General features: G+C 46.4%; 1 protein-coding gene across 1 annotated transcript; it reads right to left on the bottom strand.

Moving 5' to 3' along the window:
- Positions 1-1,965: 1,965 nt before the first annotated feature.
- Positions 1,966-27,227, bottom strand: LOC144717873 (protein THEMIS-like). Its single transcript, XM_078593618.1, has 8 exons — positions 27,064-27,227; positions 21,999-22,157; positions 19,861-19,898; positions 17,580-17,781; positions 14,939-15,633; positions 5,787-6,146; positions 5,575-5,656; positions 1,966-3,140 (listed from the first exon to the last, which is right to left on the bottom strand). Exons 1-8 carry the CDS (start codon positions 27,173-27,175, stop codon positions 3,028-3,030), a joined length of 1,761 nt encoding a protein of 586 aa, XP_078449744.1. The 5' UTR covers positions 27,176-27,227; the 3' UTR covers positions 1,966-3,027.
- Positions 27,228-27,549: the final 322 nt, after the last annotated feature.

Raw genomic sequence — 27,549 nt, 5'->3', positions numbered from 1 at the left:
AAGTTGCATTCCGTCTTGCGGCGTTGTGCGCGTGGTGCACACGGGCTAACCGTCATGGTGAGTCACAGTGGGAATGTTCAGCTTGGCCTTGTATCCTTCCTGACACAACACCCCTTGCTGCCAAGCCACCACTGGGAAACGAGACTGGGAGTGGCAGAGGATTCGGCCCTGTGGCCCGATTTGTAACGCAGGTTGCACGTTGCGTAAGTACGTACATCCTTCCCCTGGTCCTGGAAGCATTGTTAAACTTTGCGGTGTGTTTCTTCTTTGATTTTGTTTTGTTTCAAGTCAGGGAGTAATCATTTATTTGTAATCGTAAGTAATGAACGAGGTATACCTAGGTCAGCTATTTAAGGCAAAACCGAGGTGAAACTTTGAACACAGAGGCAAACGAAAGCGGGTTGGGGTGTTTTTGAAAAAACTGATAAGCAACATATCAATATTCCTAATGTTGGATATGTTTTATTTTATCGGTGCATATTACCTGCTACAAGGACATTGATGAAGAAGATTAAACAACTGCAAGAGGATGGAATAGATCACATGTAGAGCGTATAACGTATTCACTGCATCCCAAATGGTTATTTGGCAAAACATAAAGACCTCGACATGTTGATCCATTTTTTGAATTATGTTGAACTTCTTTCACACCATACGTAGCAAACCCTGCTAATCTTTGGTGCGGGGGAAGGACAACAAACTAAACACACGCGCAAAAAAAAAAATCAGTTTTAAAGAAATGAATAGATGCTTCTGGGAAGTACAAATACATATTTGATGTTACGTGTCACACTGGTGGCATTTCATTGAATCACACTGATTCAATGAAATGGCACTGTCTGTTTGGGGTTGGATATAGAAGGGAGCAACTCCATTCCCAAAGTAACGTTAAGTAAGATACAAATAATGTTGTTGTTTTACACAACACCAAGGCTCTACATATGTTGGTGTCGAATGAATAACTCAACAGTATGTATCGAAATATGGACACTTTAGATTTGCACCGTATTTATATTATCAAAAGTATAAATGGGTACATCAGAGTCGATTGGAAGTTCATGTGTTGGTGGAGTAAAGTGTGTGTACTCCCAACTCTTCCAAGACACATGGCCAGCATGAAAGAGTAGGCCAAATACCCTTGAGAGAGCCACTTCAGGTCACGATGTAGCGAAGCAAGCTAGAGATGTCTCTATCTCGTGGCGGCCTCTCTTCGAGCGATGGAGTGAGCCAGTCAACGCAGGGCTGGCACCTTTAAAAATAAAACGTACAACTTAACATTTTAAGCGGCGTTTATTCACATGGACATGCTTATTGGAACACAACTTGTAAAAAACAAAACTTTCGTACAAAAACTGCAGGAGCGCAATAAAAATGTGTACATACGATAATATGCAAGTATGCTTCACCCTAGACACGCTATGCAACTATGCCGATGAAACCGTTCACTTTTACAAAACTAAAAACGTTGTAAAATATATGCATTTCATACCACTTGCAAAGCAGAGATAAAGCGTATGGATACATATTACGGTGTTGTGCTGGCATTAGAAGACATGGTGTCGGTGATGATGGCGATGATGCATTATGTAAATGCATTAACATATTATGAAATGCACTGCAAAAATGTAATGTATAAAACACTGCTAATGTTTATAGACAGCCATATCTTAATTTGATTCCAGGCTTTGCTTTTGGCTACAGAAGAAAGTAAACATGAAAGGGTAAATATAGGACTTGTAATGGTTTACTGAGCGAATGATCTAAACTTTATGAATGTTTGGTGTAATATAAGCTAAATATTCATAATGATATTATTCATGATTGATATTTGTATCAGATCACAATAGTAAAACATCTGATGATGCTGGTTGTGACTATCAGCGAAACGTTGTACCCATTTGTTAAATGTCATGGCATTGCTCTCCAACACACCGGTGTGCTTACGCAGTAATAAACAATGCAATGTTAACTTTTCATTGGTAACTTTATTAAATGGCAGTGTCGGGTGGAGGAGGGTCTACGACATACATTTATTTTTCGATATCGGACTCATAAACCAATTATGAATCAGTATTAGTCGCGAAAGCCTACGTGTTAGATATGAACACAGAATAAGTAAACAAATTCCATGTGTTAAGGGTATTAATAATGAAAAAGCCACGAAATTATGTTGAATATTTCCCCATGGCTATTTTCCATAGTTTTACACTGTGTTAGTTATCATTTTGTTATATAAAAAAAGCCGACGTTATTTGGCCAAATCTGAAGGTATACATTAACTATTATTTAATCATACATTTTTTTATTTTTTCCATCATAACGTACATTTGACAAAATCCTTCCCTCAATGTAGCATCATACGGTGGCTAAACCATACCCACCCAGGCTCTAAGCCAGAGGTCGCAACCGGGTACCCGATACCCGGCTACCCGTTTGCGACCCTGGTGCGGCCGGGTACGGGTACGGGTAGGCCGTGAGTCACTGGTGAGTAACCGTTTGTCACTCATTTCCCAACGTCTTGTCTCTTCTCACAATTCAAGTTCCTAGAATCAACCCACCCGCGCCTGCAACATGGCTTCATCCCAGAGGTCGCAATCAGGTACCCGATACCCGTACCCTACCCGTACCCGGTCGAGTACGGGTAGGGTACGGATACGGCCGGGTACGGGTACTCGTTTGCGACCCTGGTGCGGCCGGGTACGGGTATGGAATCAAAACCCGTTTGCGACCTCTGCTCTAAACACGGCACAAGAGCTCTCTCTGGTGTCCGCATAACAGCACTGACTTCCTTAATATGTTCGCTTGCCAACTCGATTATGTTCAATAGGATATCTCTATTGTACAGAAGTTGCAAGAGGGCATTATGGTACCGTTTATTTAACTAATTTAGAAAGATAAAATGTTCGGTTAAAAGGTGATTTGAAGCCTTACTGAAATGCGTTATGCTTTTGTTTTGTCACACTCTTGACAAAATTGACCTTACTCTGTTAAAATCTTCATAAATAAACGATACACGGACTTTTAACTCTAAATATTGTACGTGTTTCCCACAGCAAAGATGTCCCTGAGTTTATTTAAATCTTCATCGTCGATTGTTTCGTAATCGTGTATGTCTTCGTCTTCGTCTTCCAAAATTGTAACTGCAATGACACGTGAACCAATTGTTAGACATGCAACACTCTCATCTGTGTCTTAAGTCGGGTCCACGCATAACCATCAGTTATGCAACCAGATCGCTCTCAAAATGACGCTAATTACTCTGCTGCAACGGCTTTGTCCACATGTCCACATCTGCGCGAAAAGTGTTGCAAAACACTTTTGTTATGTAGGCTATGCGTAGTCACAAACCGCACCTCTCCATAACAAAGGCTCAGTCTTTTGTTATGCAGTCTATTCTTAGTCTTAAGCCTCACCTTACCATATTAATAAAAAGTGTGCCGTACTTGGCCCTTCCCCTCTTCAACCATTATATATACGGAGTGGTAGCTCTTGTAATCTCTCATTTACTTGATACAGCTGTCGTGGCTGTGACGGTTCCACCTGAAGACGGAAGCTTGTGTTGCCTCCGAAACGTCGTGATTTTTATTTTATTTTACTTTTATTAATTTTAATTGATTACCTACGTGACTTTACCGAAAAAACCTAAGAATATGAATCCTTGCAGTCACGAAAGCTTCAAATCTAGAATTGTTGCAAAACAGGTGGTCTGCGCATAGCTAATGTGTCTGAACATGTCCCTTTAGAGCATTGCCCTGCCCCTTATCTGGTTAGCTCCACCACCCCATCACCCAAGTTAGAATTTTAACAACCAAACATGTTTAACGCGTAGGCTTTCTTCACCAATATTATCCATAAGAGGTTTTTTTGGGGGTTGATCGTGTAAATATAAATGTGTCGTTAAACCCGCCAACCACCCGACACAGCCAATTAGTCACTGTTTTTCACGCAAACAAAACAAGCCAATTCATTACTAGTACGGTACACTGGTGTATTGGAGAGTAAACCCACAATATTTACAATTCGAGTACAACGTTACGCCAGTAATTACAACTAGCATAATCAGGCAACAGCCAAGTCTGGCTGATGCTAGTTATAATTATTGGCTGTCGCCTGATAATGCTAGTTGTAATTACTGGCGAAACGTGGTATTTAAATTGTAAATCTTGTGGGTTTACTCTCCAACACACCGGTGTGCAGTACTAGCAACGAATTGGCACATTTTGTTTAGGTGACAAATCTTACTAATTGGCTGTGTTGGGTGGTGGCGGGTTTAACGACACATTTACATGCACGCGATCTAACCACCCCAACCTAAAAACAACTCTTATGAACCAATCATGTTTGTCCAGGTGATGAACTAAGTTACCACATCTTCTTGGTTCTTTCGGTAAAGTCAGGTAGAAGGGAAATAATAAAATAATAAAAATAAAACATAATAAAATAATAAAAATAAAACATAATAAAATAATTTTCACGACGTTTTGGCCACAACGCAAGCATCCGTCCTCAGGTGAAGACCAGGTCTGTCGGGGAGACAGCGTTGTGGCCGAAACGTCGTGAGAATTATTTTATTATGTTTTAGTTTTATTATTTATTATTTCCATTCTACGTGACTTTACCGAAAGAACCAAGAAGATGAATCCCTGCAGTCACGAAAGCTTTAAATCGAAATTTAAGTTACCACACATTGCTGAGCAGATTGCTTGCGAGTAGAGTTTAGTTTATTAGTCCAGGATGAATCTCATTTGCAAGAGTAACCGGGGGAATGAGTCTGCCAGTAGGGGGGCAATGATTGCTATGTATAGTCCAAACTACGACGTCAGAGACACCAGCCTATGACGTTAGAGGACCTTCATGGTCCACTGTGAAGCAGACGGCATGTACAATTATAATGGTTACTACACCCGCTGAATGCGCTGCTGATAGGCCTTGTCCCTGTTTTCCCCTATTATTATATTTTCGTACTGGCAAAGGAGGTCTAATGATGTAGATGCTTACCCCGAGCCCTCATTACTTTGATAGTGCATTGTCTTTGAGCTGTACGCCTATTGGCGTCCTCTGGTCGAACACCAATTGGGTCGAGGCTCAAAAGAAAGCCGTCCCTTGGTGTGGACCAATCAGTTTCAAGGACAATGCATATAATATTATCAGTGTGTTTTTTTTGCATTTTGACCGCAAGTATTGTGGTTAATGCAGACATGATTCCTTGTAAAAAGGTTTCAGTTTTGTTGCCAAAAAAAAGGGGAAAACCCCTATTCTTATAGGTTTCTCAACTGTTCGACAATGGCACCAGAGATGTACACATTAAACTGATTCCATTGCATGCAACCAAGGTGTGTAATGGGTCATTTAGTCTAGATTTGAAGTTTTATTCAGGTGTGGATGGGTCATAATGGGTCATTCAGGTGTGGATGCGCCCTTAGAAAGAAATAATTTTAGATTGAGAATTGTCTGGGTGGTTTTGTGTAATAAAGTAGCAGGATATTATTATTATCATTGCACATTGGAATGAGAACGTGTAACCAACGTTGAAAAGTGTTTTGGGCAAGCCAAGGGGAGCCTGTAAGATATTACCTGCCAATGATCTGTGGGTGGACTCTTGAAAATCTGTTTTCTGGCCGGTTGGTATTCCTGCTCCCACTTTCTTGGGAGTACTCTGCGCGTGCAATGAAGTTATGCAGCAAGATAAAATGACTTCAACACTGTACATACATACACGGATGATATAAAATATTTGCTCAGACACTTGCACGCGAACATGCCGTGTGGACGAGGGGATTCCTAACCTGGCATTTCTGTTTTGGTGGCTTCACGGACGGTTTCCTGCAGGGGATGGGCGGAGGCCGATCGATCATCCTGGTGCCTTCGTATGTCAGGAGGCTATTGTAGCTCTGGGAGGACAGCCTCTCCACGTTGACCACATCCTCAACGAGCACAGTTGCTGCGGTATCGGGCCCCCTGTACGAATGCATGCGGACGGCCATGGACACCCGATCGATTGGGATTTCGAAAGGACTGTGCATGGCATGATCTGGCCCGTTGGTTATACTTGCAACCAGGCAGCGGTCCATCACTTCATTCTCAAGCACCAGGGATCCCTGTATGGACACCAAGGGGTCACCAGGCATCCCATCTCCAGTGACAAGCTGCAAGGCAGAAAGATAAAATGTTAGGTGGGCATTTAATACTTGTAATCCTTTTAACACCAGTTTCAGTCTTAAATTATCTTAGTAATACAGTATATAAAATATCTGGAAATATGCAGGATGTCTATAAAGGTATAATCCATTTATGCAGAATTCGAAATAACAGAAAAGTTTGATAAAAACTTAAAATATACACACTCGGTAGTATGTGTCTCCTGTGGCTTTGGTAACATTGCACTGAGATTTGAGAGTACCAGGTGTTGACTAACATCTCAGGTATCGTTGTTTACAATGTTTATGTTACGTTCCGTTGAAAATTGCTCAGACCCTTTGGTTTACGATGTAAATATATGAGCACCATGTTTACATGTTCAAACTGCTGTGTTATTTAAATGATTTAATAATGGATGACACCTGTTTAGTGTTTCTGTATATAATGTACATAGCACATTTTGTACAATAAAAAAGGTTTGCAAAATCAGTAGAATATGCAATCAGTACTTAGCCCGGACCTGTGAACTTCACAGCAGCCAATTAACAAAAAGTGCCAATTTGTTACTCAACAAATATAATAACCTTAATATTGACACATGTAACACAAATGACACCTGTGCACCACATTGCATTGGTTCTTTTTTACATTGTGGGTTTTTGCAGATTCGGAGAACAATTATTATTTTTATGCAATTGTAATGTAGTAACTCGGCGGGAGACGACTTCACGGGTAACACACTCTTTATTTTACCAAACTCGTTCACAGGTGACTAACACCCACTTAGTATCTCGGGTGACAAACACCCACTTAGTATCTCGGGTGACAAACACCCACTTAGTATCTCGGGTGACAAACACCCACTTAGCTACCCTGGCGACTAACGCCCACTGAGCTACTCGGGTGACCAACACCCACTTAGCTACCCTGGCGACTAACGCCCACTGAGCTACTCGGGTGACCAACACCCACTTAGCTACTCGGCGACTAACGCCCACTGAGCTACTCGGGTGACCAACACCCACTTAGCTACCCTGGCGACTAACGCCCACTGAGCTACTCGGGACACTCCCTGCCCGGGGTGTCCGTCTTGACTGTGGGTCCCCAGCCCGACCCACGTGGGCGTCGGACCCCGGGTCCCACAGTCTCGCCTCCGAGCCACACAGGGCCCCGGTCCCTACAAGGACGGCGGGACTAGGGGTCTCGGGGCACTAGGTCTTCAGCTCCGTCTTCTGGTCTTCAACTGGGTAACTCTCTCCGAGTGCTCTCGCGCGTCCCCCTTTATACCCAACCTGCGGACGTCGCTGCGAGCACCCATCCTATTCGACCAATCACTGGGCGCTGGCTACGATCCTGTTTTCCCACATCTCAGCGTGCCTCACCACCCACGCCGCGCCGCCCCGTCATCTGTCACTCCCGGCGCGCGCGTCCACACCCCGCCCACAACGCGTGCCCAACCCCGCACCCCGCGCCGCCCCGTGATCCATCACTGTCACAGTCGGCGCACGTCAACACCACCACTACATCACCCCCTACCACATAGCTCGCAGCCGACCCGGCTGCTATAAAAATATACAAACCCCCCTGTGTGCCCCGTAACACAACACAACAACAAGAACAACAACTAACGTAACAACACAACACGACGCGAACACTACCATCCGCAACCATCAACCAATGCCACCGCGACAATAGAACAATATATACAATCCGGCGAGTGACAATAGCAATGTGTATGCAGAAAGAAAAATAAATGGAAATTTTTTTTTTTTTTTTTTTTCTCTCGACTCGTGCAGCGTCCCATTCTTTCCGAGCGTCCCTACAACGGGACATTACCCCGGCAGAGGGGAACACCGGGCGAGCTCGGTGTCGAAAAAAAATGTCTTCATGAAAATTGTTGTGCCCTAGCCCGAGTCCGCCTTGCCGGTCCGTCGTACGGCACCAGACGCGGTTGAACGTCCGGTGGTGCCGGCAGTTCAGGAAGACATTGGCCAGGCATCGAGGACCCGTGCGTGCCGCGGGGTTCAGGTTCCCGACGGTCAGCAGCCATCAAGCCCGAGGCACCTGGGGGTGGGTCAGGTGGAGACACGTGAGGATCAGCCTGCGACACCTCCCTCCCCGAGTCGACGGTCACATCACACGCCCGGTCGTTACGGCACAGAACGGGGTCACACGGTGCCGCATAGGGCTTCAGTCGGGAGGGGTGCACGTACCAACGGCGTTTTTCCCATTTAATCTGTATACTCTGGGGTCGTGCAACCCGCACAATTTCCACCGGTCCCCTCCAAGGTCTCAACAACTTGGGGGACGTAGCCAACGGTGCATGTGGACAATGCAGCCAGGCCTTATCGCCTGGTTTCCAATCATGCGTATGCACCCTCCGCCCATGCAATCTCTCGTTCGCGATTTGCCGAGACCGCGAATTCAACCTCGCCGCCTCCCGCGCTTCAGTCAATTTGGCGATATTAAATTTGATGTGGTCTGCCAATTTTGATTTTGCACGTGGCTGGGAAATCCCCAGTTGGACGTCCATGGCCGGATCGGCCTCCCGCCCATACATAAGAAAAAATGGGGAAAACCCCGTCGCCGCATGAGGGGCCATTCGATAGGCCGCGAGTACCCCCGGCACCTGTAAGTCCCAATCAACCTGATCGTCGCAGACCTGTTGGCACAACATAGATGTAATCGTCCTGTTCAGACGCTCAACCATCCCGTCAGTCTGCGGGTGGTAGGGGGAAGTACGCACTTTCTTTGTACCCAACAGGTCGCACACCTCGCGCAACAAAACGCTCGAAAAATTCTTTCCTTGATCCGTCAGCAAGCGTTCGGGGGCGCCCTTGTCCAAAACATAACCCTGGACGAAGGCGTCCGCCACCCCTGCAGCCGACTGGTTGGCGAGTGGCCATGCCATGGGCCATCGGGTGAAGTATTCTACGCCAACCAGCAGGAACCTATTTCCCCTTGGTGTAGCAGGAAAGGGCCCCAAGATGTCCAACGCAACCAATTCGTTTATGCGCGAAACTTGAATGGATTGCAGCGGTGGATTAGCTGCCAATGGTGGCGGTTTTCTTTTGGCGCACCCTACGCATCCCTTAAGAATATTCGCCACGTCGTTACCCTTCCCCGGCCAATAATAGTCTCGCTGGATTAGGGCGAGCGTTTTGTGAAAACCCAGATGCATGAGCCGTTCATGAGCTGCCAGAACGACCCTACCCCGCATAGCAACAGGCACAACGAGCACGTGACGCCGGGACATGTTGTCCCACTTCATCAAAAGGCCCTGTCTGCACACCCAGGAACCGACCCGCGCATCCCCTACCTCGGGAGCGCCAACTTTTCGACGTAGCGTAAGTAGGGAGCTGTCGGACATTTGGAGACGGCCCCACTCAATGAGGGGCAACGACAACAGCGAATCCCTCCCCGTGGGGGCGTCGACTCCCGGGGTGTCAGTGGCGGCGAGCGCAACTCCCGGGGTGTCGGCGACCGGGGGTTTGCACCGCGCGGATCCCAACAAACATGTGCAGTCCGTGCACGGTGGCAACCGCGACAAGGCGTCCGCATTTGAGTGTCGCAATCCCTTGCGGTAAATCCTCGTGAATTGGTAGTCCTGAAGGACCTCCAACCATCGGGACAATTGGCCCGATGGCTGTGCCACGCGCATAGCGTATTGTAGAGCCGCATGGTCCGTACGGACCGTAAAATGACGGCCGTAAAGATACGGCCTGAATTGCTGTGTAAAAAACACAATCGCTAACAATTCACGACGAGTCACGCAATAGCGTTGTTCGGCGGGGGAAAGAACTCTACTACCGTAGGCGACCACCCGTTCAACCCCCCCGACCACCTGTGAGAGCACCCCCCCGATACCCGTGTTGCTGGCATCTGTGTCAAGCAAAAACGGTTGTGTGAAATCGGGGTAACACAAGGGGGGAGCCTGCACCAAGGCGTCACGAAGGGAGCAGAACGCAGCCTCCTCTTCCGCCCCCCAGTGAAACCGCACACCCTTAGCCGTCAAAGCGTGCAGGGGCCTGGCTATGGTGGCAAACTGCTTGACAAAACGACGGTAATAGGAGGCGAAACCAATAAAACTGCGAACCTCCGTGACCGAGGTTGGCGTTGGCCATGAGCTGACGCAGTGCGTCTTAGCAGGGTCCGTCGAGATCCCTGAACGACTCACGATATGGCCCAAATACCTGACCGATTCCCGAAGCAGAAAACATTTAGCCGGTTTAAATTTAAGCTTAGCGGAACGCATCCTGAGGAACACCGCTCTCAGTCGCTGGAGGTGCTCCTCAAAAGTCCGACTGAAGACGATGATATCGTCGAGATAAATCAAACAGGTATCCCATTGGAGGCCCGACAAAACCAATTCCATGAGTCTCTGGAACGTGGCGGGAGCGGAATGTAAGCCCATGGGCAAACGGTTGAATTCAAATAGGCCACCAGGTGTCCGGAAAGCTGTTTTAGGTTTAGACTCGTTATCGAGTGGCAATTGCCAAAATCCGGAAAGCAGATCGAGTGTGGAAAAAAACTGTGCTCCCGCCAAGGCATCCAGCGACTCATCCATCCTGGGGAGCGGATACGCATCCGCCATCGAGATTTTGTTTAAGCGGCGGAAATCGACACAAAACCGCAAGGACCCGTCCTGTTTTTTTAACTAGGACAATAGGAGCACCCCACGGACTAGAAGAGGGCGAAATGATATCGGCCGCCAACATATCATTAACCGCCGATTGCACATGCTCCTTCTCGGCTGGGCTGAGCCGGAAGGGATTCTGACGAATAGGGGCCGCGTCCCCTGTAGCTATGTGGTGGCGCAACAGGTCAGTGCAGCCGATATCGTACTTATGTTTGCTGAACACGTCAGCAAACTCGAGTAGCAAACCCCTCAATGCTCCCAATTGCACCTTGGACAAGTTAGCAGAACCGGCACACAACGAGTCCAACCACTCTGTCCCCTCATCACTTGGAGGATGCGACTCGACAGTGAAATCTGCTTGAGCCACGAGCCGTTCCTCAACGGGTAGCGGCGCGGCGTGAGCCAGCACCGTTCCCTGCGCAATTACGGCCGGCCGCGACCCCATATTCAGGACCATTACGAACGGCTCACTGTCCCCTCTCACCATGGTGTGAGCAACCGCTAAGTCGAGGCCCCTTCTGGCCCTGTTAGACGGCCCCAACATCACCCCCTGTGCCTCCGCACCCACCTCGAGTGGTTTCCTCAACCGAAGGGGTACCAACATTTGCGATCCCGGGGGCACCCGTACAGTCTGAGTTGCCAGCGCCTGCACCGTCGCACAAACCGTGCGTATTTTGGTAGGGCTCGTCAAGAACGCAACCCGCCGACCTGACGGAAGCTCAATGCAGGCCTGATCTATGAGAATTTTGATGGGCATTTTGGACAAAAAGTCCGTACCTAGCAAACAGGGAACGGCCAGCGATGATGATACAAAAATAGGGCCCGCCAATTTGATGTCACCAATGCAAATAGTCGCCCGAATCTGGCCGATGATCCCCAGGGATCCCCCATTCGCCGCATAAAATGGCACGTCCACTGGCAGAAGGGGTCTACTTTGGACGGGAAGAATGTTATAAATAAGGTCCGAGATGATAGTGGCCGACGCACCCGTGTCCACAAGCACCCGGACCTCAACCCCGTCAATAAACCCCGTTACCACGGACGACCCGGCCGACGCAGCCACTATCCTGTGGGCCAATTCGGACCACTCGACTGCTTGCGGGCCGTGTACGGACCCCCCTCGCCGAAGTGAACCCCCGGCACCCAGCCGCGAACCCCCCACCGCCAAGCGGCGACCCGAATGTGCCGTGTTTGTGGACCGAGCGTGTGAGGTGCCGCGACTTGCCGGGTTTTGTTGGGATGACTTGTGGGCCTGGTCGTCGTCCCGACGTGGTCCTGTGGCGCGCTGACGCGGGGCCCGGCACCCGGCTGCGACGTGACCCCGAAGGCCGCAGTTGTAGCAGACGACGAGGGACGTCGTAGGTTTCGGTTGCTCCAGCTTGCGGGATGAACGTGTGGGCGAACGACCTCCCATTCTCCACTCCCCCGGACGCGATGCAGCGAAGGCCTGCTCCTGATCCGCAGCTGGCTGAGGTTCGGCGATCGTGGCGGCCCGTGCCGCGTTCCCCGCCCATTTGCAGACGACCCCCGGCTTGCGTTTGAGGACCTCGTACGCGTGAATGCTCGTGGCGATCGCCAGGGAGCAGATATCCATTTCGTCTGCCACATTGATGGGGACCCCAAACTCGTGGGCCAACGCCAGCAGCTGCTCCGTCACCATGGCGTCCTTCCCCTCCTTGTCCATGCGGGGAAAAGCTGCGTCCGCCAAGGCGAGCAGTGCCGTGCGATAGGCGAGCGTCGTTTCTCCAGCCACCTTCCGCCGATCGTAGAACTGGTGGCGACAGGTGGAGGGCGGTCCGAACACCTTCGCCATCAGGTGTAGTGCGGCCTGGAGCGTAGAGCGGGACGACCTTGCAGCAGATGGGAAGGCTGCAAGCGCGTCGTCGTCGAGCATCGCTGGCAACGCACGCAGGGCAGTGGTGTCGGACCACCCCGACATTTCCTGATGAGCGAGGAACCTTCGTTGGAAGGCTCCCCAGTCGCCCCCATCCGCCTTGAACGCCGACAGCGCGGGCAATCTTTGCTGGAGGACCCGATCGTCGTCGACGTCGGAGAGATTTTCCCGCGCTCCGCTGTAGTTGTGTAAAATGTCGGCTCGGTTGTCAGGCGCAAAATGGAGAGCTCCGGCGCGCGCTGATGACGTGGGCTGCACTGAGCGGAGGTCTCCGGCCACGTGGTGTCCGTGCTTCCCGCCAATCGATGGCGGCCCCTCAAAAACGGCGGCAACTTCCAGACTTTTGGCGCGAAGCGCCTTTTGGCGGGATCCCTCCAACGTCGCTTTCTCCACCAACCCCGCAGCCGTTTTTCCGCTCGCCGGAACGGAGATGTCCGCCAAGACAGCGGCGGCGGCGAGTAGCAACTCCGCCAACCGGGAGTGTGCGTCTTGGAGGCTGGTGTCGGAGGCGAGCGGAGCGTCGGCCATCACCGCGAAGTGCTGCATCGGCGGCAACTCCTCGTCCTCTCCTCCCGAGGTTGGTGTCCCCGGTACGCCGTCGTCGTCCCGACCTCGCTCGTGGGTACGGGTAGTCTTCCTCGTGTCCATTCTTCTTGAAGACAGGTTTACTTCTGACGCCAGTTGTAATGTAGTAACTCGGCGGGAGACGACTTCACGGGTAACACACTCTTTATTTTACCAAACTCGTTCACAGGTGACTAACACCCACTTAGTATCTCGGGTGACAAACACCCACTTAGTATCTTGGGTGACAAACACCCACTTAGTATCTCGGGTGACAAACACCCACTTAGCTACCCTGGCGACTAACGCCCACTGAGCTACTCGGGTGACCAACACCCACTTAGCTACCCTGGCGACTAACGCCCACTGAGCTACTCGGGTGACCAACACCCACTTAGCTACTCGGCGACTAACGCCCACTGAGCTACTCGGGTGACCAACACCCACTTAGCTACCCTGGCGACTAACGCCCACTGAGCTACTCGGGACACTCCCTGCCCGGGGTGTCCGTCTTGACTGTGGGTCCCCAGCCCGACCCACGTGGGCGTCGGACCCCGGGTCCCACAGTCTCGCCTCCGAGCCACACAGGGCCCCGGTCCCTACAAGGACGGCGGGACTAGGGGTCTCGGGGCACTAGGTCTTCAGCTCCGTCTTCTGGTCTTCAACTGGGTAACTCTCTCCGAGTGCTCTCGCGCGTCCCCCTTTATACCCAACCTGCGGACGTCGCTGCGAGCACCCATCCTATTCGACCAATCACTGGGCGCTGGCTACGATCCTGTTTTCCCACATCTCAGCGTGCCTCACCACCCACGCCGCGCCGCCCCGTCATCTGTCACTCCCGGCGCGCGCGTCCACACCCCGCCCACAACGCGTGCCCAACCCCGCACCCCGCGCCGCCCCGTGATCCATCACTGTCACAGTCGGCGCACGTCAACACCACCACTACACAATTATTGTTCTTAACACAAAGGACCCCCCCCCCCCCACATACTGTAGGTCCTTAACACTTTGTTAGGGAAAGCGCTGTAAGCGAGCACCAAATAAGGGGCCGTCCATAAATGACGTCACGCGATTTTGGACGATTTTTGACCCCCCCGCCTCAGTCACACGGCGGCACAAAAAATCAGACCCCCCTCAACTTTGACGTCACAAAGCTCTGCCCCCCACCAAAAATAAAACATGATTCAAATCGCTTTAAACTATTGTCATTGTAGTGCGTATTTAATGTGGCGCTGCACTCTGATGTTGTAGGAGAAAACATTTATAAAAAAAAGTCTATTAAATTAAGTAGAACGTGTTTTCTATATTTATTTAAAGTTGCGCATTTTGATGTGACATCACATTTCTCAACCCCCCTCCCCCCTCGTCACACATCGTCACAAATGTCTGACCTCCCCCCCCCGGTGCGTGACGTCATTTATGGACGGCCCCTAAGGCCTTCAACGGCACATCAGAAGGTGGTGTGGTCAGTACCAAGCCCCAGCCGATTGTCTTCTCAGTGCTGATGTTTACACACCGCATTATGGAACTTAATTTTTTTTTATTGAACATCATGGAACTTATTTAAGCTTGAGACGAGCTGTTTGCCCCAGAAGCCCAGGACCAGTTGAAGCATTCGCTACTGATTGGTGGCCTTGAACGAGAATCGAAGTCAACATGTGTGTGACACTGAAATACATTCGCACACTTAATTCTGCGGTTACCTTAACCTCGCAGGGGAGGCCAGCCATCTGCACAATCTGGTTGATCGGCATGGGCTCTATTTTTTGCTGCACGATCTCCAAGAAGCCGGCATTGGAATAGTCAGCCAGATGTACGGTCGTGTTGTCCAGGAGACGCTCCACCTTTAAGACCTTGATCTCCCGGCCGCCGATTCGTTTTGTGATGCATTGTAGTGCTTCGAAACGATCTCCAATGTCGATGGACGCTATTTCCGAGTTGTCTGATTCCCAGGATTGTGTGGCCATGAACTGCATGTTTTTCATTGCCGCGTCCTCCATGTTCATTTCATATAGGCAGGAAAACTTCTGTGGCAGACAGCGAAAGTGCCCCTTGTATTCAGGAGGAATGAGAAAATGCTGCTTTTTCTGCGAGTGTGTTTTTACCTCTTGTCCCTTCACGTTGACTGTGTGCGTGGCCATGTACTTGCTGGTGACGCGGGCCGCATGCATCCTCAATTGTGTGCCAACTTCGCATGCGACGTAGCCTTGCCGGAAAGACAAGTTGCTACTGCAGCTCTCGCACACCTCCACTAGCAGTGGGAATTCTTCTGCCATTGCGTAAACGTCGCTCAGCGAGTAGAAAGGCATGTCCATCTTAAAGTCTCGTTGACACATGTCTGTTATATCTTTTATCTCCACGTCCAGGTTCGAGAGAAACTTGAACTTCCTACCTGTCTCTGAAAGATTCGAAGAAGAAAAAGATTATATGCGCATGTACGTTTACAGTATTTGTAATAATATTCAGTGCATATCGTAATTTAAATACAATCTGGTATGTGATCATATGTGATGCTCTTTTGTAGCAATCATCATGAGCAGCATAATCGGGGCCGGATTAGTGCAGGGGCTTCTGGAGTTGCAGCTTGGGGCTTAAGATTGTTTAGGGCAATAACAAATGCATACAGCTTCATGATAGCACTGGTCAACAAAAAAAAACATTTTTTTCTGGCCTGGACTTTTGCAGCTGTTTTAGACTAATTTCAGAGTGCTGATTCCAAATCTTATCTCAGATTTGCTCTATCACATCATTTTTATGCTATCGGCATATCCCATTTTCATTGATTTTACCCGAAATTAACTCTGTCACTTATGATTGCAAGTTGTTGCGAGTCAGTGACTGCTTTAGTGTTAAAATATGGTGCTGTATTTTTAGGATAGTGTGTTAATAATATCATTTTATTTAGATATCCACATTTATTTAATATTTTTCTTCTGCAGTTTTTATTGAAAATGCAATATTTGATATCTCAAAAACCTGATGTGATAGACAAAAACTGATCCCAGATTTGGAATCAGCACCCCAAAATTACCTTAAAACCGGTGGAATACCTTATGCCAGAAAAAGTGTGTTGACCAGTGTAGTTGAAATGCAATCTTAAAGCACGATGATAAATCCTATATCTAATTTGGTAATTATAATCAATTCATCACTGTTTATTACTCACAGTAATGTGCCAAAAATAAACTGTGTTCGAGGTTCCGCTGATAGTTACAACCAAATATCATCAAGCGGTTGCCAGAAATGTGGAAAAGGTTTCCAGTCTAGGGCCTTCTTAAATCGGTCGAGCGAGGCCATCAGTGGCCCACAAGGGAGCAAGAAGTGGCAGGAAGTGATATGAAGAGGTTAATGGCTTTGTATAAATTCTATTTTAGCTTACAATAAACAATGTTAATATGTCAATACAAAGGCATAAATATGATTAAACAACTTAGTCATAGTTACTCAACTATTTTAACTAAAATATTTTATTTTATTTTATAAGGTAGGGCCCATTGAGCTATACAGCTCTTTTTTTTAGATGGACCTGGCCACAAATGAGAGCTCAACAAAGTGGCTTATCACGTGGGAATTTATAGCAGCCAAATACTCTAAAACACATGTTGATTCTAAATGTGGAGGGAAAAACCAGAGGACCCGGAGAAAAGTCCACGTGACCACAGGGAGTGCATGCAAACTCCAAATATACAGGCGTCAGGGTTGGGATCGACTGTAATAAAGTACATGATATGTTAATACGAGGTACACATATCTTCTTGGTTCTTTCGGTAAAGTCACGTAGAATGGAAATAATAAAATAATAAAAACAAAAATAATAAAATAATTTTCACGACGTTTCGGCCACAACGCAAGCAGCCATTATACGTGACTTTACCGAAAGAACCAAGAAGATGAATCCCTGCAGTCACGATAGCTTTAAATTGAGGTACACATATTTAAGTGGGTATATGTGTTAGTCAATAGTTAATTCCATGCAATTATTAGTAATGTTATAATAGCGCTGTGTTAGTTTAAATGTAAATACACTTTTAACGTGAATTGAAACTACTTTGAGCAGTGCATATCTGACCTGCTGGGGACTGAGGTACAGGCACATATGTGAAAATGTTGGATATCTGAACATCTATCGGTTACTGGAACAAAATTAAGTGCAAACTGCTCTAAACATATGCAAGATGACGGTGTAGAAATGAGTTACACCGTGCACAAATAATGCATTGAGTGTGGATGGTTAACTGATCAAGGCGGATATCTGACGGTAAGATATACGTTGCAATTCAATGGGCAAAGGCTCGACTATTCAGTTGTCTTGTTTGATAGTTAATGTCTTCAGAACAAACTTACCCTGCAAAACCCCCTTGACAGTGTAGACTGGGTTGAGCAAAATGATGTTTTCAAAGTCCATTGGAAGTCCTGGAATTGGGGGTTCCGTGCTATACGGATCATAACGGACAATGACCCTGCTCAGCTTCTGCTGAATCGCCTCTTGTAGGGTCATTTTCTTCATTTGACTGAAACTATTTTGGGAACCCATGTGGTGTGCAGACTGATGAATAAAACAACAAACACACACACACACCGCTGCTCATCATGTGGGCATCTTATAAACAATAACAGTTCATGATTAGGAAGTAGACCATTAAATCCATTAAACCCTAAACTGCATGCCAATGTGCAACTATCTAATGTTCACTTAGAGCTTGCGAAGTTGCAACCAACTGATGTACGCTGCAGTCATTTCCATCTCGACGACTGAACATCACGTGATAGCTTAATCTGAACAGCAGAGGGCGATACAATCTAACAGGAAGTTCTACGAATAGGATTCACAACAGAATACGTGTCATGTTGGTTATTGACCAAGGGGTCTGCTATCAAAACAACGAGAGACTTTTTTTTAATTCGGTAAAGAATAAACGCAACGCAATGTGAACACGAGACGGTGGCTCTTTCATACAGAGTCGCATGTAGCTCCCGGAGCCGCAGGATGCCGATCCCCCACCCCGGTTAAGAAAGACACTGGCATCTGATTGACGTGAACACATTCCTGCGGAGGGAGCTGGTAGGAACGTTGGGTTGCTCGGTCAATGGCCAGGGTCAACGGCGGCGTGGTGTATTCCGCAATTATGCCCGACTGTGAGGGCGGGCACAAGCCGGCGTGAGTAGGTTAAACGTTGAGTTTTATAAGGGCACCACCGGGTGACCAGCCCCTCCCCACCCAGTCCCACTTTTAGATGTTTTTTGTTCATGTTTTTGTTTTTTGTTTGTTGCGGTTGCACCCGATTAAAGAGCCGAATGGCTCACAGGGCTATACCTAATAAATAAACTTGAACTTGAACCCCACCCACCCAGCCCCACCCTCCCCACCCAGCCCCTCCCCACCAGGAGGTTCCTACCAGTATAAACAGCCCATAGGGCGGTCATTTGGCACAGAATAACGTTGTCAGCCGATCAAAGGATCAAATATGATACCGATAGCAGAATTACATTCTAGCAGCATCTGCTAAAAAAGGAACTGTTGGAGACCTGCTGTGTCAGCGAGAGGCTGTCAACTCTAACCGCAGTGAAAAGTACGTTCCCAGAGTGAGAAATGGATATAGAGTGCTTGTAAAACCACATGCAACGTGCAAGCATATAGTTGTCAATCCACTGCTGGGGTTGAGGGTCTTTCAACAATGTTGGCAGCCATAAGGGATAGTTGACCGTACTTCACCGCTGCGGTCGGTGCGTGTCGGAGTAGGTAGTTCGCATGTAGAACAACAGCGGACTTCGCTAAGGCTGCCCGCTGCTGCCCACAGGGGTCGTCCATAAATGACGTCACGCGATTTTGGACGATTTTTGACACCCCCCCCCCCCATCGTCACACGGCGTCACAAAAAGTCAGACCCCCCCTCAAATATGTATGACGTCACAAAGCTCTGCCCCCCCCCCCAGAAAAAATAAAACATGCTTCAAATCGCTTTAAACTATTGTCATTGTAGTGCGTATTTAATGTGCCGCTGCATTCTGATGTTGTAGGAGAAAACATTTGTGAAAAAGTCTATTTAATTAAGTAGAACGTGTTGTCTATATTTATTTAAAGTTGCGCGTTTTGATGCGACGTCACATTTCTCACCCCCCCCCCCCTCGTCACACATCGTCACAAATGTCTGACCCCCCCCCCAGGTGCGTGACGTCATTTATGGACGGCCCCACAAACGCTGACTACACCTAACGTATGCGTACAGTGGTTGTCCATCCAAGAACTATTCAGGCTCTGGCCTGCTTAGTTTACGAGCTCTTACTAGATCGAGTTCAATACAGGTGATTTTGTCGTGTAACATGCAAATGTGTTTTTTCATAAAATACACATTACCACCGTGTTTGACTAATTATGCCCACATGCATGTCCTTTTCCTCCACAGCAGAGCAAAGTAAACAAAAAAACAAGTTCAATGGCACGATATCAGCCAAAATGAAGGCCGTTTGCTGGCCGTTAGTCATGAGAGTAGAAAGACGGAAGTTGTATTAAGTGGCCAGGAATCTGTTTCCAGTGAATTTGAATATTGATACCATTGCCTTACACGTTGTGCATAGCTCTTAATTGTGTTTGGAAGACAATGCAAGAGGCAGGGTTTTTACTTACTCTGGTTTCATGATCATCAGGGGCACGCTCAAATGATCCTTTGGGAAGAAATGAAAATGCATTGTAAAATAGGAAAATACTTTAAAATATGTTTTGGCACACTTTTCCCTAATCTGTAAGTGATAATGTATAATTTTCAGTTTGATTGTTGTGATTCACACACTTGTGCTGCTGATCACATCTTATTTGGCCACTTTTTAATTCAGCTCCCGGAAGTATTTTCTGTTGTTTCTACACGGTGTTCGGGAAATAACGTACGAATTTTGTTTTTAGTTCTTCCTTCTTTTGTATGGTGGTTGATATAGATGCGGAGCGAAGACTACAATTTCTCATGCAGGCGGTCAAGCCAGACAACGAAGTGGATTCAGTTTCCAGTAAAAGGTCATACTATTCAGAAAACCTACACCGCACTTTTTGAAATATCTACTTACGATATGTAGACATTTGATAGTCTTATTAAATGTGTAACAAAGCTCTACACATACAACAGGCATTCATTAGTTTTACTATTTTTATTTTACGAGCTAAGGCCCACTGAGCTATCTAGATATTTTTCAGAAGCAACCTGGCCACGAATGATAGCTCAACGAAGTGGTTTATCATGTGGACATTTATAGCAGCCAAATACTCGAAACGCATGTTTCTAAATGTGGAGGAAAACAACCAGATGACCCGGAGAAAAATCCACGCGACCACAGGGAGAGAAATATGCAAACTCCAAATTTTCAGGCGTCAGGGTCGGGATCGAACCCACGATCTCCTTTATACCAGGCGAGGTACTTAAAAGGAGGCAAACGGTTTTTAAAATAGAGATGTGGGTTCTAACCCATAATGGGTGTCTAATCGCTTATGCAGTGTTTTTTAGTCTACAGTTTTGTCAAAGATGCAGGCTTGTCATTTTTGGGGATGTACCTAACTTTCCAGTGTAGTTTGGAGAATTTCCCCAATAAGCAAATGACCACAAAGCCGTGAATAATTAAATTACACTGTGTGTAATTGTTTGTAATTCAATTATTCAGTCGAGACTGCCGTGCCATATTTTTATGGGGGTGAGAAAATGTAGACCTCAGTCCTTTGTTTCAGCCCACCGCCCCCCAACACGCGCTTTCCAATTCTCATGCACTTAGGCGTCCATGCAAATGTAAGTGATGAAATGCACGTCACAATCATCTGTTTATTGGTTGACTGAGAAAATACAATCTGCGTCTAACCTTTCGGGCTCGTAATTTAACAAATCACTAAGAGTTGTAATGATTCACCACGGATGGTGATTTGATGAATTGTCAGGATTCACAGTTATGGTTAAATAAAACATATATTTGTTTTGCATTGTGGTGAATGTATTAGGCACTGTTGGGGTCGCATTGACCCATTCCATACAAAATATACAAATGAATTGATTCGTTCAGGAACAATTCTAAGCATTATTTCAGCTTAATAATCGATTTTAATCAATGGATTAATGCATCATTACACCTCCAATGCTATATAAGCATTTATATCAATACTCACGAAATCCAATAGTTAGTGATCGCCAGAGAGATTTTTTAAATGTATCTGTGGCTGTTGCTGATGGAATTTCATAATTGCAAACTGTTATTGAATTATTATGGAAGATAAATGCGATTCACTCCTAATGTTTGAAATTTAGATTTTGCCTTGTAAAGAAATATACAGTTTACATTTAGCACACGTTTGTTGTAGATATGGGGTGAAGCGGTGGCACAATCATTCATGAACTGAACTATGAACCTGACCACCTGAGTTCATTTCTGGCCGTGGCTGATAATCAACGACGAGTGGCATCTAAAGCACTCCTGGGCCCTCGTCACAGACACGTGCTGGCCGATGTGGCGAAGTACGATCAAACAAATATCATGCCTAACCGAGCACGGAGAGGCCTTTATCCTCCAGTGAATTTGCAAAGAACTGCACATTTACATTGCGGATGCATTTGCCTAATCGTAAGGAATGAGAGGGGCAGTCAGTACAAACAATGTTGTCCCCTCATTAATTGTCAGTCCCTGTTGTATAATTCCATGACGTAGGCACATTCAGGTCTAATTCTGCATTTCAAAACGATCAATGAACACATGTTGAGCAGTTGCGAGTTGTCTTTTTCCGTCGCATTGACTCACCGCTGTAGCTTGCAGGGATCTTCACCTCTGAGTTTGGGATGACTCTCATATTGCAGTCGCACAATGTGGCCAAAACTCTCAATAACGAGATGCCTGTGATCTTTATGATATCTCCTGTGGAGAGTGTACCAGCCGTTGCCGAAAAGTCATAAAGAGAGCCTGTGGATAGGAAGGAAATGACACGCGTATGCTTTTTGCAAATACCACAGCACCTACCATTTCCATTTGTGATGAAGATACATCACGAAACATCCTTACCCTCCTGCAGTATTCTGTTCTCCATGTCATTTGTTCATGTTCCAGTCAAAGTGATTTATTGCTGAGCATTGAACCAGTGTTGGCAATTCCACATTCCTATGGTGAGGAGGGAGTCTCGCCATTGGACAACCGCTGTTGGATTTCCCCCACAAAGTGTACTTGCATTTACGACGCCAGAGAGATGATGGGCTCAGTCACCCCCGCCCCCACACTCCCCCCCCCCAACCAAGATTTGAAATCACAACCTTCGTGTTGTTAGCCGTTCGCTGTCACGCCGAGTCACCTGTGCGAGTTTATGCTTCATTATAAGTATTGTTACAGTATTGTCAAACAAAAAGTGAGAGCGTTGTCGTTAAATATTGTTTATTGTGAAATGTTCCCTTTAGAAAGAATGTGTTCTAGATTTGAAGCTTTCGTGACTGCAAGGAATCATCTTCTTAGGTTTTTTCGGTAAAGTCACGTAGAAAGTAAAATAAAATAAAAAACAAAAATCACGACGTTTCGGAGGCAACACACTGATGACGGAGACTTGTGTTGCCTCCGAAACGTCGTGATTTTTGTTTTTTATTTTATTTTACTTTCTACGTGACTTTACCGAAAAAACCTAAGAAAAAAAGAATGTGTTGCATCTCAGTGTAGTGTCTCGGTGGTTACTGCATTCAATATTATTGACACGACGTGATGTTGCTGTGTAAGTGAATACGTACCTTGCTGAGCTTAACATATTTATTTTGCCTGTTTGTTTATATGGGCTTCACGTATTAATTTAAATCATGATTTCCAATTAGTCTAGAGCGAATACATTCAACTGATTAATGATGGTAACGCGTTAGGATTTATTTCACAGCGAAAGGAAACTCCCTTCACAAAACATGTTTTGCTAAAGATGTAAGACAACAGATACACCCGGCACAGGAACATGTCAGTAGGAGGAATGTCGTGTACCCGATGAAATACAATATTATGAAGTAAAACACGCTATGCTAAAAGCCGTGACTCGAGCCGGATTAAGCTAGTGCAGGGCCTGTAGCAAATGTTACAAAGGGGCCCAAATAAAAAAAAAACATAAATATTAAACACATACATTTTTTACTTGCATAGTAAAGTAATTGTATTGTTTCATTTGCTATACAGCCAGATTATACGACAAATGGCTAACCTTAAACACCCAGTCGTTCATAAAAGTTGAAGGCGGTATAGTACTATAGCAACAGAGCAATTGCAAAATCACTTAACCGGAATTGATAGCTTGAAAGCATTTAGCGCGGGGCCCTTGAAAGTGCGAGGCCCGTAGCTCCTACTACATGTGTAGTAGCTATTACTCCATGTGTAGTAGCTACTACTCCATGTGTAGTAGCTACTACTCCATGTGTAGTAGCTACTACTACATGTGTAGTAGCCAGAGGTCGCAACCGGGTACCCGATACCCGTACCCTACCCGATACCCGGCTACCGGTACCCGGCCGGGTACGAGTACCCGTTTGCGACCCTGGTGCGGCCGGGTACGGGTAGGCCGTGAGTCACTGGTGAGTAACCGTTTGTCACTCATTTCCCAACGTCTTGTCTCTTCTAACAATTCAAGTTCTTACAATCAACCCACCCGCGCCTGCAACATGGCTTCATCTCAGAGGTCGCAATCAGGTACCCGATACCCGTACCCTACCCGTACCCGGCCGGGTATGGGTAGGGTACGGGTACGGCCGGGTACGGGTACCCGTTTGCGACCCTGGTGCGGCCGGGTACGGGTAAGGAATCAAAACCCGTTTGCGACCTCTGGTAGTAGCTACTACATATGTCAATACTTTTGCTACGAGGAAAATCCGGCACTGGCCGTGACTCGTGTCATGTGCCAGTGTTGATGAATCAGAATGGTCAGTTAAAATTGCCCCTTTTCCGTGGGGCTTCCTGTTGCGAAATGCACAATTGTGAAATCATGTCAATGTGGTCACATTTTCATTTCAGTATTTTACCATAGTTTTATTTTCTTAAACCTGTGTACGTTTCACGAATGTGTTTTAAAAACACAAACAAACCATTTGAGTCTGCAACGAGCAGCATATTGTACAGTACACTCATGTACGAACGCTAAAACAAGTTCAACATACGTATATATACTTGCCAACTTGTGCCTTTTTGCATTCAGTTGTTTCAAATGTCAAGTAAAGTGTTCCTGTTTTCCAACTACAGAATTGAATACAAATCCTCCCCCCCCATTACAAATGCGTAGCCAAGCTGAAGATGGAATAACATTGTGTACTTATGAACTGAATTCGAATGCTATAACCTACGCACTTGTACTTGTGTGTGTATGGCGCGTAATTGTGGAAATTGTTTTAAAGTGTTAAGAAGGTACGTTTCTTTTTAACTGAACGTCACAATACAGTACGTAGCATGTGTAATCATGAATTAGCCTATGTAAAAGACAGTTGTACTTTGCGCCAACTATCGAGTTTAATTGTCTTTATACCAACTTGATTTGAAGCTGTAGTGACTGCAGGAATTACTCTTTGGTTCTTTCGGTAAAGTTACGTAGAAATAAAATAAATAATAGAATACGACGTTTCGATTGCAACACAAGCAACCGTCATCAGGTGTGAATGAATGCAAGCTCGGAGAGAGACACATATAGAGAGAGAGAGACAACACAGACACGGAGACAGACACATACACAGAGAGAGAGAGACACAGAGAGAGAGACAAACAGAGAGAGACACACACAGAGACACAGTCTCTCCCCCATATGTGTCTCTCTCTGTGTGTGTCACTCTCTTTGTGTCTCTCACCCAAAAATATACAGATAAAACAAAACCATCCCCATCCTTTTTTCGATTTAAAGCTTTCGTGACTGCAGGGATTCATCTTCTTGGTTCTTTCGGTAAAGTCACGTAGACGGGAAATAATAAAATAATAAAAATAAAACTTAATAAAATAATTCTCACGACGTTTCGGCCACAACGCAAGCAGCCGTCGGAAAGACCCGGCCGGGTACCCATTTGCGACCCTGGTGCGGCCGGGTACGGGCACGGGTAGGCCGTGAGTCACTGGTGGGTAACTGTTTGTCACTCATTTCCCAACGTCTTGACTCTTCTCACAATTCAAGTTCCTAGAATCAACCCACCCGTGCCTGCAACATGGCTTCATCCCAGAGGTCGCAATCGGGTACCCGTACCCTACCCGATACCCGGCCGGGTACGGGTAGCCAGGTATCGGGTAGGGTACGGGTACCCGATTGCAACCCTGGTGCGGCCGGGTACGGGTAAGGAATCAAAACCCGTTTGCAACCTCTGCTGCACAGTAGTGATTTCAGTAATTTTATAACGTGCTTTTCACAACCAATATAATTAACAATTCGTTTCTTTTAGATTAGATCGTGTAGGTATGCCGAGATTTGATCAATTTTGGCAAAATTTGTCTTGCGTTTTAATATTTTGTTCTGAAAAACCAAAGCGATTGTCACGTTTGCCCACGTGACAACTTGATTTGATCAGTTCTGTTGGGTGGTGGATGGCGAAAGTAAAAAAAACACGTTATACATATACGATCGAACCCAAAGGAAACATTATGGACGCTTTTTGGACGCTTCGAATTGGTTGTCTTGTGGAGTGAGCTAGAAACCTCATTAACCGTTTCGACATTAAAACGCCCATGGCACCAATGCTCCATCAAATTAACAAAAGCCCGTAGGATAACCTAACACACTTTAGCCTTGCAATTATATATATATAAAAATACAGTCCGTTCTCCTATAACGCAAATTGGACATCCTGCGATGAATGTGTAAAGGAACACATTTTTTAAAACGTGGATTCGAATAGGATATAACGCGATTGAGCGAACAGAACGACGTCGCACGAGTCGGAATAAGCGGTTGTACGGCTGCCTCGGCGTAGCATTGAAGACGGTGGGATGCTGCTGGATGTTTCTAGATGCTACCCATGCGCATCAGTCTGTGTTAAGCCTGCGTACGCATGTCACGTGTTATCGCGGACTGTGCTTTACCCGATATTATACTTTTTTTTATAACGAAAATGTTTTCCATAACGCGGTGTTGTTCAGGAACGCAACTGCCGCGTTATAGGGGAACAGTTAATTGACCTTAGGTTCTTGTTTTAACAAATAAACTTTTCAATGTGACATTTCGATATTACAAGACTAGCCCTGTAATGAAAATATACTCTTACAATGTCACATTTAGGTATTGCCAACATTTTCGACCGGATAATCAGGTTATAACTTTATTAACATTACAGCTAGATGCAAGGGTGGTAAAAAGCACGTTATACACACACGCACCTGCCTGTGGTAGCATTCCACACATTTACTGGTGGACTTTGACTTATCTAGTGTACTTAACATCGTGGGCTGTTTTTGTAAGACCAGCACAATACAGCATGTCACATCCCTACAGGTTTAATTCCATATTCCGTGTCTCTCAAGAAAGAGCTGTGATCACGGGAACATGTCAGGTTTTATTTTGAAATAAACGTCTAGTGACCACGCTCCATTCTATTCGTGTCATGATAAGTTTAACTTCTCCCATGTTACGGAGCGAATGCAAGAAGTGGCTTGCAGGCTGGTAAATACAAAAAAAGGCACAAAAACCTTCATACGGAATCGACGTAGCGTTTGTGAAAGCATTGTATTGAAGTTGGCAGAATACATTGTAGGTGAATTTGTACGACTCACCAAACAGGCACAACATTTAGCTGTCAAGTTGGTGTTTCATAAACGTGCACGTCCCGACATCTGTACCACAGTCGATTAGTAACAAAGCGAACGCGTGTAAGATTAAACGACACGTATTTACCTTCATCATAAACTCCTTCCGTGACCTCAATAATTCGGGGAAGATGAGCTGGGTTCAAATGATTGATGTAATTCTCCAGAGAAATGCTTGAGTCCTGACTGTCCATGGCCATGGTCGAGTCTATTCTGTTTCGAATTCCACGGTTCCACTGGTGTGGTCGTGCCTCTGTTATTGACGACCAGGGTTCAAAGTGCGGCCGAGCCAGAAGTGGGTGCTCGTAAATGATAAGCAACGAAAGCAGAAGTTAATACATAACTGTAGGCCAAATCTCAATGCATTTGTGCTGTTGCTGCCCATATACGTCGACTAATACATGGAATGCTGACGCAATAAAGTAAAACTTCGTATTTGTTTTACTTGTTGGGGGAGAAATTCGTGGAATAATACATTTACAAATCGCATGCAACAATATGAAATGTATGAATTGCTCCAGAATCTATGAAACGTGACATCCACGGTGCGCGCCCATCCAATTGCTATTCAAAT

This window comes from Lampetra planeri, chromosome 4 (assembly GCF_965212315.1).
Source record: "Lampetra planeri chromosome 4, kcLamPlan1.2.h2, whole genome shotgun sequence".
In the NCBI taxonomy this organism is placed as follows: Eukaryota; Metazoa; Chordata; class Hyperoartia; order Petromyzontiformes; family Petromyzontidae; genus Lampetra; species Lampetra planeri.
This window is presented reverse-complemented; position numbering and strand designations above follow the sequence as displayed.

What these genes read in the sequence shown, in the direction of transcription:
- LOC144717873 (XM_078593618.1), bottom strand. Translation starts at nt 27,175, where the DNA reads ATGGCCATGGACAGTCAGGACTCAAGCATTTCTCTGGAGAATTACATC. An exon ending in TGTCAAGGGGGTTTTGCAGG is followed by an intron (nt 15,634 to 17,579) that starts GTAAGTTTGTTC and finishes CGAATCTTTCAG; the next exon opens with AGACAGGTAGGAAGTTCAAG. An exon ending in GCCTCCCCTGCGAGGTTAAG is followed by an intron (nt 6,147 to 14,938) that starts GTAACCGCAGAA and finishes TCTGCCTTGCAG; the next exon opens with CTTGTCACTGGAGATGGGAT.